Here is a 14,926-nt window from a genome sequence, read left to right as displayed (position 1 = left end):
TCATACACATAGCGGGAGCTACAATCACGTGGCTCGACCGAAGTCTCCCTTACCTATCGAGCGGGTGTGAAAGAAGCCAACCCCCGGAGTGTTAGAGCCAATAAAAGGCCACTACTTTGTTTAGGTTAGTTAGGCTAATTCTACTATTTCACTACTACTATATTTACTTCTGCAATCCAGCTAGGTATACACAACATCCGTCTCTAAGTCGACATCATTTATGTTATTCTATTTGGTAGGCGTAGGCCCCTTTGTGTTAATTTACAAAGAAACTGAAGTAGCACAATTTGGTCTGATTCATCAGCACGACGTTGATGCTGCAAGTTTCAGCAGGAACATGACACACACATGACAAACTATTTATAAGTTAACTTTGTTGAAGTTAAACGTATGAAACATGAAACCCACTTGTCAACATACGATACGGTGAACTTTATTGTCCCGCTCAGGGAAATTTGTCTTGGTCTCTGTGGTGCGTCATCATAAATGCATTGACAGTCACAATAACAACAAACAATACATCCTCAGCCAAACATTATCAACAGTTACATAACAGTATTGCACATATCCCATAACATAACACATATACACCTCATGTTCGAAGATGTCCTTTTTGTGCCTGGCATAACATTATTACAGTTACATTTAGTCATTTTGCAGACACTCTTATCCAGAGCGACATACAGTAAGTATTTGGATTTAAAATTAATTAAGTTAATAGCATTCCTACTTTCAGAGCACATCATTGTTACAGCCATCGCTCTTAGAAAGAAAGTAAGCGATATGTAGGCAAACTCTGGATTTACTGATAGCAATACTGCATTCGCACGCTAGAGGTCCCCACAAGCACACTTTGTTCGACAGATTTGCTCTAAAATCTACAGTCTTTCAAAAGACGGACAAGTTTAGGGTGAATTCTCTTTTTTATTTGACCGTTTTTCACAGACAGACCTAACATGCATTAATGTCATATCAATCCTAACATTGATTCACTCGATCCAACATTTTCTCTCTGAACACGTATCGATAAACGATTTGATGCCAAAGACCACCATAATACATCTCATCTTTTCACACAGTCACACTGTTATTACTGTACTGTAGCGACAGTGTAGCTGCAGTGCAAGTTGCAACCCTAACACCAGCCACTAGTGACTTCTACTGGTCTGCATCTCGATGGTCCCAAACTTTAAATTGACAGACAAGAACAACATGCATCATAAAAGTGTGCCTCGTTAATGTTCCTACATAACTCAAGAGAGAAAAGACAGAAAGAGAGAGATTGGGAGATGCAAGGGAGTAAACAAGCTACACAATGTGTGCGCGTGTGCATGTGTGCGTGCATGCGGATCTTCATGCGGATCTTCATCGCCAGCGTATGCCAAGCAGGTGGCAGCTCACGGTCCAGAGTTTAAGAGCAGTACCATCATCAAGACCAGCCTTGGAACACACCGCTTCAGCACAGCTCCTGAGGGGAGGAGAGAGGAGGAGAGGGGAGGGGAGGGGAGGGGAGGGGAGAGGGGAAAGAAAAGAAAAGAAAAGAAAAGAAAAGAAAAGAAAAGAAAAGAAGAGAGGAGAGGAAAAGAAAAGAAGAAGAGGAGAGTGGAGGAGAGGGGAGAAAAGACATCAGAGAATATGAAAAAATCAGCTTCAATCTCCTTAAAACCTGAAGGTCATGGATGGGGTCATATCCAGGGTCACAGGCTCAAGGTCTTTGGAGGGCCCGGCTGGAGAGACATACCTGTAGTACCCCCCAGTGCAGAGTTCACTCTCTGGGGTGACAGCCAGGTAGATGGAGGTCTGGGCCCCTTCCGCTGGAGTCTTCACCAGGTAGCTGAACCGGCTGACCAGCACCTGCAGGGGGCGCTGCAGGTGCCTAACCAGCTCAGTGTTGACGACGCCTGGGTCCACAGCATAGGCTGTCACACCTAGAGCTGTCACACACACATATTGCAACACACACACACACACAAACGAGTATCGACGCACACACACACACACACATGTATATTGCATAAAGGTCAGCTGATTAAAAAAAGGAATTGGACTATTCCTGGTATCAAGTGTTTTCTTCTTTAGGCAACAGTGGTTTAGACATGAGACTGTCATACTAGAACAGTGTTCAGATTCATTCTCCATGCCCCCCCCAGCATATACAGAAGCTCATAAACACACACACTCTCACACACATACACACACTCTCACACACATACACACACTCTCACACACATGCTCATACCCAAGAACACACACTCACTCACATGCCCAAACTCTCTCTCACACACACGCACACACGCTGTTACCCTCAGCCCTCTTGGCTAGTTCTCTGGTGAAGAGAACGTTAGCCAGCTTGCTCTGAGCGTAAGCCTTCACAGGGTGATAGCTCCTCTCCATGTTCAGGTCCTCAAGGCAGATCTTCCCCATCATGTGAGCCAGCGAGGAGACGTTGATGACCCGCGAGGGGGCGGAGTGTTTCAGCAGGTCCAGCAAGAGGAACGTAAGGAAGAAGTGACCTTGAGAAAGGGAGAGAGAGAAAGAGATAGAAAGGAAGAGAGAGAGAGAGAGAGAGAGAGAGAGAGAGAGAGAGAGAGAGAGAGAGAGAGAGAGAGAGAGAGAGAGAGAGAGAGAGAGAGAGAGAGAGAGAGAGAGAGAGAGAGAGAGAGAGAGAGAGAGAGAGAGAGAGAGAGAGAGAGAGAGAGAGAGAGAGGAGAGAGAGAGAGAAAGAAAGGAGAGAGATTAAGAGAGGAGAATGAGCTTGTGTAATCTCCACCATAGGCTGTTTCATCCCATTAGGATGGTGTTCAGTGGTATATCATGTGACTTCAGAACAAGAACTCATACGTTAAAATCTCACTTTGAAAGTCCCTTGGATAAACATGTCTGCATCATTATTACTGGTTGGTGATTGGCTGTTGTCCTACCTAGGTGGTTCACGCCAAACTGTGTCTCGAAGCCATTCACGGTGGTGCTGTAGGGGCACATGGCCACACCAGCATTGTTGATCAAGATGTGGAGAGCCTTCTCCGCTAAGGGACAAAATCAAATGTTACGCCTGGGTCAGTGAATTTGAATAAAACATCCATTGACAAACAAACATCTGTGTGTGAGCCTGACTGTGTGTGTGTGTGTCATCGTGACTCACTTTTGTAGATATGTTCTGCAAATTCACAGATGGACTTCGTGTCGGCAAGATCCAATTGGCCGGCGACCACCTTGGCTCCTCCCACCTCCTTGGTGATGTCACTCACTGCTTTCTCAGCCTTCGTCTTGTCTCTGCATGCCAGGATCACACGAGCTCCTGCAGACAAGGACCACATGCTCACGCTGTGTGTGTTACACTAATATAATGTGTGTGTGTCTTTCTGTATGCTCATGGGCACAACATTTCTTGTAAACATTGTGTGTGTCCATCTGTGTTTGTCTGTGTGTGCACATCTGTTCTAATAGTGTGTGTGTACCTCTCTTAGCCAGGTCCCTGGCCGTCTCCTTGCCGATGCCAGTGTTAGCTCCCGTCACTACGACCGTCTTCCCCTCCAGACGCTCGTCTGACGCCCAGTTGGAGAACAAGACAGATCTGGGGAGGGAGGAGAAGGGGAGTCTGGGTACTGAGATACCACCAGCTTGAGAACTGGAGAAGAAGACAGATCTGGTGTGGGGTTTGGGTAAAGAGCTGTAGAAGAAGAGAGATCTGGTGTGGGGTTTGGGTAAAGAGCTGTAGAAGAAGAGAGATCTGGTGTGGGGTTTGGGTAAAGAGCTGTAGAAGAAGACAGATCTGGTGTGGGGTTTGGGTAAAGAGCTGTAGAAGAAGACAGATCTGGTGTGGGGTTTGGGTAAAGAGCTGTAGAAGAAGACAGATCTGGTGTGGGGTTTGGGTAAAGAGCTGTAGAAGAAGAGAGATCTGGTGTGGGGTTTGGGTAAAGAGCTGTAGAAGAAGACAGATCTGGTGTGGGGTTTGGGTAAAGAGCTGTAGAAGAAGACAGATCTGGTGTGGGGTTTGGGTAAAGAGCTGTAGAAGAAGAGAGATCTGGTGTGGGGTTTGGGTAAAGAGCTGTAGAAGAAGACAGATCTGGTGTGGGGTTTGGGTAAAGAGCTGTAGAAGAAGACAGATCTGGTGTGGGGTTTGGGTAAAGAGCTGTAGAAGAAGACAGATCTGGTGTGGGGTTTGGGTAAAGAGCTGTAGAAGAAGACAGATCTGGTGTGGGGTTTGGGTAAAGAGCTGTAGAAGAAGACAGATCTGGTGTGGGGTTTGGGTAAAGACCATTCCAGAGTCCCCATCATCCGTTTTCAGCCGACGCTTTTATGAACCTGCGATCTCTTGATCTGTACTCAGAATCTCTAACCACTCTATGGATCTGCAGGTGAGGGTTTGAGGACATCCTCATCTTAGTCAGTTGAAGCCTTTAACTCCAACATCTGATATTCTAGTTTCTAAATTCAAATCAATTATGTTTAACAGAGCTTCATAAGACAAGACATTCTATTATACTTCATTAGCTTGAGGAGTTTGAAAAGTGGTTCAAGCTAAAGTAAAATAAAAGATTCAAATACTTTTTTTCAAGAGAAGAAATGTAGCTATTTTCCAATTCAGTTGCATTTGAACAGTACCTCAGTTAGAATCTACAGCTGAGTGAAGGTGGAGAGGACCTACCTGAGAGTCTGCATGGCTGGATGGCTCTGGGAGATGAGAAGTTACCCTTCCAACACAGAGACTTGAATATTCTGAGGATATGTAGAGTTTGTGTGTGTACGCGTGGATGGGTGTGTGTGTGTGTCTCATGATTCAGAGAGTTGTTTGAGGATCATTGAAAGGCTCTGGCGTGTGACAACACCATGTCATCTTCTCAATTAAGTTGTGTTGGATTGATTAAGTGTGTCAGAGAGAACATCTTCCAGCGTCCAGTTAGGAGATATCTGAGCTTGATCTGCAGAGGGGGTTTGGAGGGCATCTTGAAACCAGGCATGAACTGAATCATTGGATTCTTGGTAAATTGATCTGGTTCAAGATTTCCCTGGGTGAAACACAAGTACTGTCCTAATGGACAAGTGAGGATGTGTAGTGTCAGTATTTCCTCGTGAGAAGTTCAGGTGGTTTCCAGGATAGAGTGAGGACCACACTGCAAAAAGAGAGAGAAGTAGGGGGGAGAAAGGGAGGAGGAGAAAGACAGAGAGAGAGAGAGGGAGGAGGAGAAAGACAGAGAGAGAGAGAGGGAGGAGGAGAAAGAAAGAGAAAGGGGGAAGAGGAGAGAGAAAAAGTGAGTGCGAGAGAGAGAGAGACAGTGAATCTGAAGAACTCACAGAGATCAGTCTAATGTCATGCTCCCATGTACGGAGCACTAACCTCACATCCTAAACCTTTTTCCCCAGTTAACTGATAAACGTCCACTAGAGGGCATGCTGCCGTACAGAACACGGACAGACCAGTCCCTGAGAGACGGGGAGAGAAGCAGGGATGTGAAGCAGCTGAGGTCTTCATGTAAACCATGTGTAGGGTTAGTGTGTGTGTGTGTGTGTGTGTGTTGGTTGGTCAGGTCTTCCTGTTTTCCTATCCAAAAACAACTTGAAAACAGCACAGTCCTCATATTGCACATTTCCCTGACTCTCCACACACAAACACACAAACACACAAACACACACACACACACACAGAGACAGAACATTACTGTACCACACACACACACACACACACATGCACACACACACACACACACACAACCTTAAAAGCAGCCCTAATTCAGCACAACTAACTTCTCATGTGGTTGGGACAAAAATAGCTTAGCCAGCATGCTACGCTAGCTGGATGTTTGCTTCAGAAAGAAACTGCTAGTCTGTTTAATGAAAGGTTGTCTATCAACTCTGGGGAAGAGACAGAGAGGACAGCTCTAGCCACATCTGTAATTAACAATGTTTTCATAGTGATTTTAGCTCAAAGGAACGACAAATAACTCTCTGTTGTAATTTGATGTTTCAAGCATAAGAAAGTTAGTCATCCACCAACTGCTGACCACACGTGGACTTCTGTTGCAAAACGACTCGATGTTTAAAATATGTTTAAATTGAATCGCCTCAAATCAAAAGAGAAATCGTCCTTTCATTTATTACATTTGATTTCAACACATATTTACATTTGGTTTACAGTTATCATGTAAACATTTTACAAAGATCGTTTTCAACTTGTGTAAAGTCCATGTAGAACTATTTTTAAAAGTCAACAAGCTACTGAACTTTTTTCAAAAGGTCAGCAAAGATTTAATTGAGTTATGTACACAAGATACTTAGAAGGATAGAACAGTATTGCTCAGCAAATGCACAGCATTTTTCTTACAAAAACAAACCACATTTGTGGTGCTACAGATATCAAATGGATCACAAGGGTAAAATAAAACTGTACAAAATGAATGAGTAATTAAATCGTCTGAAGTAAACTTTTTTAGCCCACGCGGACCCACAAACTGACAGGCTGGATGACACGGATCTGGACGAGGTGGATGTTGTGTAGCTTGTTTACCTTGAGGTTAGGGGGCAGTTTCAGTTTGCTAGGACTCGAACACAATCCAGCTCAAAACCACAGTCCTCTAAACTCGCTTAAATCTCAGGCCCAATTCCATTTGGTTTCCTGCTCCCTAGAATGTTAAGGAGAGTGAGGAAGGAGAGTGTTAAGGTATGGGCTCAGGGTCAGGTCTAGGTAGGACAGCTCCGGGTCCAGGAGGGTTGAAACAGGATCAGGCCCAAGTCTATGGCTTTACATCCTTCAGTCACAGCTGCTAGTTCACTTTTCCCTCGGCCAATCGTTGGTCACTTCCTGAACAGGCAGGTTGTCATCCTGTGGGGAATTGTGGGAAATGGAGATCCCTAGTGTTGGGATTTTGGAGGTGAGACTCTGAAAGAGCCAAGCGTTTTCATTGGCTTGCTCCTGGACAGGGTTCCCAAACGCATTGTCTAGCCCCGCCCCCGCGTTGCCTAGCGATGTCTGGCTGACGTAGACGACGACGACTTCGCCGCTGAAGTTCATCACCTGACCACTGGAGATGAACGTAGTGTTGTGGTTCCCTGATACCTGACCTGAGAAAGAGAGGGGAGAGAGAGGGGGGGGGAGAGAGGGGGGAGAGAGAGGGGGGAGAGAGAGAGGGGGGGAGAGAGAGAGGGGGGAGAGAGAGAGGGGGAGAGAGAGGGGGGAGAGAGAGGGGGGAGAGAGAGAGGGGGGGAGAGAGAGAGGGGGAGAGAGAGAGGGGGAGAGAGAGGGGGGAGAGAGAGAGAGAGAGAGAGAGAGGGGGGGGGGAGAGGGGGGGGGAGGGGGGAGAGAGAGAGGGTGGGAGAAAGGGGGGGAGAGAGGGGGGGAGAGAGAGAAGGGGAGAGAGACAGGGGAGGGAGAGAAGGGGGATAGAGAGGGGGGGAGATGAGGGAGGGAGAACACAAAATAATGAGTTGTCCCTTAGTGTCAAAGACACATCCTGTAATGAATTGTCTATCTATATTTCTATACTATGACAAACACACACACACACACATTCTGTGATATAGAAGCCACTCATGGGTTATGCTGACCTTGTATGACAAACAGCCAGTGGGTGTGATGACCATGCATCAGACTGACCCACACACACACACACACACACACAGTCTGACCCACACACGCACACGCACGCACACACACACACACACAGTCTGACCCACACACCCACACACACCCACACACACCCACACACACACCTACACACACAAAAACACACACACACACAAACACACACACATTCCCTCTCAACCTCAATGCTGGTTTCTGAAACCATGCTCTCAGTCCAGGATGCCCAAGAGCGTCCTTCAGTCTTATCGTTTCAGCCTGACAGTCATCTCCTCTGTAAACATGCCCACAGTCAGCACAGTGAGGGTCACCTGGGGTGAGCATTCACACCACAAAGTCATACTTGAGTCGTCTAGTCTAGTTCATCTGTGGTAATGCTAATTCTCTACACAGAAACAAAGAGTCAGTATGTATTTAATTTTCCCTCTTTTACACCTCCAGGAAGTATTTTTAGACCTGGCAGGAAAATGTTGTTGTGACACATCTCTGCAGCCACTTCCTGTTTGCAACTGAGGAGGACGGAGGACGCACACTGACCAGGGCCAGACCCTCGCTGACTCAGGCCTCACACTGCTGCTGTCACACACACATACACACACCTCGCACTCACACACACTAACATGCCCACTAACACACACACACACACACACACCCCCATGCCCAGCGACACTCCCACACACACACACTCATTTGAAAGCCGTCGCCTGCATTCGTTTACCAGCACGGCTTACTCGTCTCATCAGTCAAAAATGCCTTGTGTCACCACGGTTACCAAAGCAAAGTGGGCACCTTTATTTATGCTTTGACTTTGTTTGCTCCGAGTTCTGAGTGTTCACGCCGCATGGCAGACACAACAAAACGTCTTCTATTCCAGAGTACACGTCCTCCCATCATGTTGAGACCTGGGGGCTTCTCTCTCTGTCTACTCTCGATCTACTGTCGCAGGGGAGGGGATTGTGTCCTCAATCTGACCTCTGTCTTCGCTGAGAGGGAAGTCCAGTTAATGACCTGTTATTACTGCATTATGGGAAATTGTGTTTATTTCCTGAAGCACAGGAGTGTAATTAAAGTCTAAACTCATCAGCAAAAGTGCTAGAGCTCGGCAAAGCGGTCATTGTTTGTGTGTGTGTGTGTGTGCATGGGCGGGTGTGTGTGCCTGTCAGTAAGTATTGCTCCATTGTGTGTTCGGTGCACATCTTGTTTCAATAAGGTCTGCGGTTCTTTTACTCAACCACTTAGAACTCTGGGAAAACAGGAGTGTTTGGGAAGGCATACGTAGCTTGCACTAGACAAGACACACACACACACAATGACCAATTTGCCAGACTCTAGCAAGAGACATCACACACACAGACACACAGACACGGATAAACACACTCTGGAAGTGTTGTTTAGTTCTGTAGTTCTCGTGTTGCATTTCGTTCCTACTGTGTGTGGTCTCCATGAGGTGAAAACCACACACCAACCTTCTCCCAATCCTACTTCTGAAGACCTGGACACTCTCCAACGACTATTGTTACTGTAAACAAACTTTTATAAGATCTAGAACGTTCATCGAATAAACAACAGTTCTATAATTCCATCGCTGTAGGACACTTGCCACAACACACCCAAGTATCTAGTATGTCATGTAGTAAATGTATGTCATTGGTTTTCTGACAGAGGTTTTCTTTCAGTAGTCTATCTATTCTGCACCTACCTGAAGTGAGTGCTGTTTCAGCCAGGTCACTCTGGAGGTTTTCGGGTGAAAACTCCAAGTCCACAACCCTAGGAGAGAGCTTGTCTCCCCCACTGGCCCTCAAGGAAAGTCCCTGGTCGAGCTCCTCTGTGGAGGCCTCAGAGCTTGGCTCTGACGATGGCTCCCCATTGGCTGTGAGAGTGAGTGAGGTCACCGTGGGGGGCGGAGAGGGTACGGTGTCAGAGCCAGGGGCGGAGCCTAAACCGTCTTTCAGTCCATAAAGGCCCCTCCCCTTCTGTAGTGACCTGTCAGTCAGCTGACCTCTGACCTCTGCCCTGGCCTGAGTCAGGGGCGGACACAGGTCAGGTGACAGGTCGGCAGGGGAGAGGAGGGAGGAGGAAAGGAGAGGGGAGGGAGGTAGGGAGGAGGGGGGAGTCGTCGTACCTGACTGGCTCTTACCTCCCTGTGTACTTGTGCTTTGCTGGCCCTCTGTCCCCACTCCCTCACCCTCATCCCTCTCTCCCTCCCCTTCCTCATCCCTCTCTCCCTCCTCCTCCATCTCTCCCTCCTCTCCCTCCTCCCTTCCTCCCTCCTCTCCCTGGCCTCCTCTGCAGTAGCAGGGTCCTAGAGTCCCTGGGTTCACTGCCTGACTACAGTCCTCGTTCTCCCCGACCTCCAGAGGCTCACGCACCGACGGCACACACACGCACGTGCACGCCAGCAGTGGGGACGCACACGAGCCCTCCTCTCCCCCCTCCTCCTCTCCCTGCCTGGGGGGCGTGAGGGGCAGTTTGATGGAGAGAGCTGGGGCTGGCCTGGAGCAGGTGAGGGGCGGCTCTGAGGGGGTGCAGGGGTCATCCTGGATCAGGCTGGTGGTCTCACACAGGGGACAGCTCTGGATCACACTCTTGTCTCCTCCTCCTCCTCCTCCACTATTGTAGAGAGGAGCCAGAGTCTCCTTAAGAGAGAGAGAGAGGGGGGTTAGAGAAAGAGAGAGAGAGGGGAGAGAGAAAGAGAGAGAGAAAGGGGAGAGAAAGAGAGAGGGGGGGTGAGAGAAAGAGGGGGGAGAGAAAGAGAGAGAGAAAGGGGTGAGAAAAAGAGAAAGAGGGGGGGGGAGAAAGAGACAGCAGGTTCAGACTGACTCTAGATTTTCTCTCGAGTTGCAGAGTCTCAGCTGGGGTTCCTTCCTACCTGCTGAATCCTGGTTCTCTTCAGATTCTGGACGCAAGAACGCAGATTCACTGTAAGAGAAAAAAGTCTGTCACATTTCTTCCCTTCACATTCAAAGAAATCCAATCAAACTGAAGTTGATGAGGACCTCGGTGGCAAGGAGCTCTGTGGCATGTACCAGACAGGATCTTGAGCTTGTCCTTGTAGCAGAACAGCAGCAGGAGGAAGAGAGACAGGATGGCAATGTTGGACAGAATGGACACTACTACCCAGGAAGTAGAGGAATCTGGGGGTAGAGAGAGACAGAGAGAGCAAGAAAGAGAAAGACAGAGAGACAGAGAGACAGAGAGCAAGAGAGAGAGAGAGAAAGAGACAGAGAGCAAGAGAGAGAGAGAGAGAGAGAGAGAGAGAGAGAGAGAGAGAGAGAGAGAGAGAGAGAGAGAGAGAGAGAGATCAGTCCAGTGTAATCAGTTAAATTCAAGAGTATTTCTGCCCAGTCCTCCACTAATGTTCAAACACTGTACAGCATATGCTTGGTCACTCTTGTCTGCTGTGTGTGCATGTGTGTGTGTGTGTGTGTGTGCCAGAGAGCCAGGCTGGTCAGTGTACGTACCACCGGCTCCACACACAGCGTCAGAGCCGTCACTACCATGCTTTTCTTCAGTCCTCCCCTGAGCCTTGCAGCTGGACACACACAACATGGACACATGGTCAGGTGACTGCTCCTCCACACGACCCCGACCTCCTCTCTCTCTCCCCTATTCTCTCTCCTCTCTCTCGCTCCTCCTCTCTCCTCTCTCCTTCTTTCTCTCCCCTCTCTCTCGCTCCTCCTCTCTCTCCTCTCTCCTCCTCTCCCCCTGTCTCTCCCCTCCCTCTCACTCCCCCTCTCCCCCTCTCTCTCTCTCTCTCTCTCTCTCTCTCTCTAGCTCTCTCTCTCTCCCTCTCTCTCCCTCTCTCTAGCTCTGTCCTCCTTTCTCTCCATTCCGTCCCCCTCTCTGTGTTGACAGTGTGTGTGTGTACTTACTTGGTCCACGGTTTGCATGGTTCTATAGAGGTGTTTGAGGAGAAGAATCCCCTCTTGCAAGGCATACAGATCTTCCTTCCTGACTCTGCGGTCACCACACACACACACACACACACACACACACACACACACACACACACACACACACACACACACACACACACACACACACACACAGGTAGGTTAAGAAAGGGTTAATACTGTGTTACAGTAACATCAGGTGTAAAGTACTGAAGCTACTAATCTGTATGTGTACAGTATATGTGTCTGAATGCCTGTGTGTGTGTGTCTCACCAGTGAGGGTCTCCTGTCCAGACCCTGGTCCACAGCTGGGTATCTTCTCACAGAACTCACACTTGATTGGAGAACACTGTCGTCCAGAGATGCACCTGCAGGGCTCTGGAGCCAGGGCGTTCTTGGGCCTCTCACTGCTGAACCCCTTCCCTGCACAGGACGACAGTCAGGCGGGAAAACATCAACACGCTTGTTCTTCATCTCCACAACAACAGCAACAACTCTTTCGTTGTCAGTCTCCACAAAGAAGCTTTGCACAGCGCCTAGTTAAGACAGAGCCCTCCTTGAGTCTGAATGACTGTTATACTTCTGTCCTTCTGACCCTTGATGGTCTGGTGCACGTCCCGTCTGCCTGTACATGGCTTCAAACAGAACGCCTGCTTGAAGGAGAGAGCTGAAAACCAACATCCGCGTTATCAGCCTTTCGCGCTAAAGACACAATTCTATTGTTGTCGTGACTTCTGTGTTGCTATGGGTGAGGCTGTGGCTGGGGTGTTGTTGTCGTGGTAACTGACCGGTGTCGCAGAGCTTCTGGAGCTGACACTTGGTGTGGTTGTTCCAGTCCGGCTGGTACTGGTCAGCACCACATGGGCGACAGGCTGTGTCTGAATCCATGGAGCACCGCTTCAGAGCAAAGGTTCCTGAGGGAGGAGGGAGGGAAGGAGGAGGAGAGGGAGGGAGGGAGGAGGAGAGGGAGGGAGGGAGGGAGGAGGAGAGGGAGGGAGGGAGGAGAGGTATGGAGGGAGGAGGGAGGGAGGGAGGGAGGAGGAGAGGGAGGGAGGGAGGGAGGAGGGGGGGAGGGAGGGAGGGAGGGAGGAGGAGAGGGAGGGAGGGAGGAGGGAGGGAGGGAGGGAGGAGGAGAGGGAGGGAGGGAGGGAGGGAGGAGGGGGGGGAGGGAGGGAGGGAGAGAGGTGAAGAGCATGTAGTTATCTGTAGTAGAGCTGACTGCGGATCAAGAGGATGCAGTTTAAAAGCCCCCCCTACACGACGCTTTGAATTAAAGTGTCCTACAATGATGAGAATAACTTATGAATCAGTGAATCAGGAGGAGGTCGAATGATGCAGTGAAACAGGAGGAGGAGGTCGAATGATGCAGTGAATCAGGAGGAGGTCGAATGATGGAGTGAAACAGGAGGAGGTTGAATTGAACCATTTCCACCTGACACCAGGGTGAGGCGGATGAGTGTGTGGGCGCAAGTCTCTGCATGCATGTGCTGTGTGTGTGTGTGTGTGTGTGTGTGTGCGTGTGAGTGAGTGCCAATGTGTGTGTGAGAGAGATTGTTCCCCTTTCTGACATCCTTCCTCATTTCATTCAGGAAAAACGTAAAAATGGAAAAAGCTTTTTTATAAGGTCATGTGACCCCACATTTCCTTCCAGTAACCATGTGAACAGAATGATCTGGTCCAGACACAGCTGAAGACACAAGAGTCACTGGCAGCACTGCAGGCCTCACGTCTTCCTACTGTGTGGGTAGGTGTGTGTGATTGAGTGAATGTGTGTGTGTGAATGTGTGTGATTGAGTGAATGTGTGTGTGTAGGTGTGTGTGTCTGTGTGAGTGTGTGTGTGTGTGTGAGTGTGTGTCTGTGTGAGTGTGTGTGTGTGTGAGTGTGTGTCTGTGTGAGTGTGTAGATACCTGGTGAACACATGCTGCAGCATCTCCCATTTTTCTGGTACTTGTTCTGTCCACAGCCAGCTGGTCGAGAACAGACCTTCTGCAGGACACACAAACACAGGTTTACAACAGACCTTCTGCAGGACACACAAACACAGGTTTACAACAGACCTTCTGCAGGACACACAAACACAGGTTTACAACAGACCTTCTGCAGGACACACAAACACAGGTTTACAACAGACCTTCTGCAGGACACACAAACACAGGTTTACAACAGACCTTCTGCAGGACACACAAACACAGGTTTACAACAGACCTTCTGCAGGACACACAAACACAGGTTTACAACAGACCTTCTGCAGGACACACAAACACAGGTTTACAACAGACCTTCTGCAGGACACACAAACACAGGTTTACAACAGACCTTCTGCAGGACACACAAACACAGGTTTACAACAGACCTTCTGCAGGACACACAAACACAGGTTTACAACAGACCTTCTGCAGGACACACAAACACAGGTTTACAACAGACCTTCTGCAGGACACACAAACACAGGTTTACAACAGACCTTCTGCAGGACACACAAACACAGGTTTACAACAGACCTTCTGCAGGACACACAAACACAGGTTTACAACAGACCTTCTGCAGGACACACAAACACAGGTTTACAACAGACCTTCTGCAGGACACACAAACACAGGTTTACAACAGACCTTCTGCAGGACACACAAACACAGGTTTACAACAGACCTTCTGCAGGACACACAAACACAGGTTTACAACAGACCTTCTGCAGGACACACAAACACAGGTTTACAACAGACCTTCTGCAGGACACACAAACACAGGTTTACAACAGACCTTCTGCAGGACACACAAACACAGGTTTACAACAGACCTTCTGCAGGACACACAAACACAGGTTTACAACAGACCTTCTGCAGGACACACAAACACAGGTTTACAACAGACCTTCTGCAGGACACACAAACACAGGTTTACAACAGACCTTCTGCAGGACACACAAACACAGGTTTACAACAGACCTTCTGCAGGACACACAAACACAGGTTTACAACAGACCTTCTGCAGGACACACAAACACAGGTTTACAACAGACCTTCTGCAGGACACACAAACACAGGTTTACAACAGACCTTCTGCAGGACACACAAACACAGGTTTACAACAGACCTTCTGCAGGACACACAAACACAGGTTTACAACAGACCTTCTGCAGGACACACAAACACAGGTTTACAACAGACCTTCTGCAGGACACACAAACACAGGTTTACACACAAACACAGGTTTACAACAGACCTTCTGCAGGACACACAAACACAGGTTTACAACAGACCTTTCTGCAGGACACACAAACACAGGTTTACAACAGACCTTCTGCAGGACACACAAACACAGGTTTACAACAGACCTTCTGCAGGACACACAAACACAGGTTTACAACAGACCTTCTGCAGGACACACAAACACAGGTTTACAACAGACCTTCTGCAGGACACACAAACACAGGTTTACAACAGACCTTCTGCAGGA

At 48.4% G+C, this 14,926-nt stretch overlaps 2 protein-coding genes across 4 annotated transcripts in view; both read right to left on the bottom strand.

The window, feature by feature from the left end:
• Window positions 1–463: 463 nt before the first annotated feature.
• si:dkey-73n8.3 (uncharacterized protein LOC100150965 homolog) lies at window positions 464–5,115 on the bottom strand. The gene is made up of 7 exons (XM_047024264.1): window positions 4,649–5,115; window positions 3,459–3,574; window positions 3,143–3,298; window positions 2,922–3,026; window positions 2,304–2,513; window positions 1,742–1,934; window positions 464–1,468 (listed from the first exon to the last, which is right to left on the bottom strand). Exons 1-7 carry the CDS (start codon window positions 4,660–4,662, stop codon window positions 1,366–1,368), a joined length of 897 nt encoding a protein of 298 aa, XP_046880220.1. The 5' UTR covers window positions 4,663–5,115; the 3' UTR covers window positions 464–1,365.
• A 955-nt stretch (window positions 5,116–6,070) lies between these two features.
• Window positions 6,071–14,926, bottom strand: part of tnfrsf11a (tumor necrosis factor receptor superfamily, member 11a, NFKB activator) — a 13,621-nt gene continuing 4,765 nt past the window's right edge. The window contains exons 2-10 of one of the 3 annotated variants that reach the window (XM_047024261.1): window positions 13,378–13,456; window positions 12,258–12,383; window positions 11,743–11,892; window positions 11,449–11,533; window positions 11,038–11,108; window positions 10,573–10,710; window positions 10,446–10,495; window positions 9,276–10,212; window positions 6,071–7,054 (exon numbers count right to left, since the gene is read on the bottom strand). In XM_047024261.1, the coding sequence (XP_046880217.1) occupies window positions 6,897–7,054; window positions 9,276–10,212; window positions 10,446–10,495; window positions 10,573–10,710; window positions 11,038–11,108; window positions 11,449–11,533; window positions 11,743–11,892; window positions 12,258–12,383; window positions 13,378–13,456 (1,794 nt within the window). In that variant the 3' untranslated portion in view covers window positions 6,071–6,896. Of the gene's footprint in view, window positions 7,060–9,275; window positions 10,213–10,445; window positions 10,496–10,572; window positions 10,711–11,037; window positions 11,109–11,448; window positions 11,534–11,742; window positions 11,893–12,257; window positions 12,384–13,377; window positions 13,457–14,926 lie in introns of all 3 variants that reach the window. The other 2 variants (XM_047024259.1, XM_047024260.1) reach the window with 2 other exon arrangements.

This window comes from Hypomesus transpacificus, chromosome 8 (genome assembly GCF_021917145.1).
Source record: "Hypomesus transpacificus isolate Combined female chromosome 8, fHypTra1, whole genome shotgun sequence".
NCBI lineage: Eukaryota > Metazoa > Chordata > Actinopteri > Osmeriformes > Osmeridae > Hypomesus > Hypomesus transpacificus.
The sequence above is the reverse complement of the archived record's forward strand: the minus strand, read 5'-3'. Positions and strand labels throughout refer to the sequence as shown.

What these genes read in the sequence shown, in the direction of transcription:
- si:dkey-73n8.3 (XM_047024264.1), bottom strand. An exon ending in GTTTGGCGTGAACCACCTAG is followed by an intron (nt 2,514 to 2,921) that starts GTAGGACAACAG and finishes CCCTTTCTCAAG; the next exon opens with GTCACTTCTTCCTTACGTTC. An exon ending in TGCACTGGGGGGTACTACAG is followed by an intron (nt 1,469 to 1,741) that starts GTATGTCTCTCC and finishes TCCTCCCCTCAG; the next exon opens with GAGCTGTGCTGAAGCGGTGT.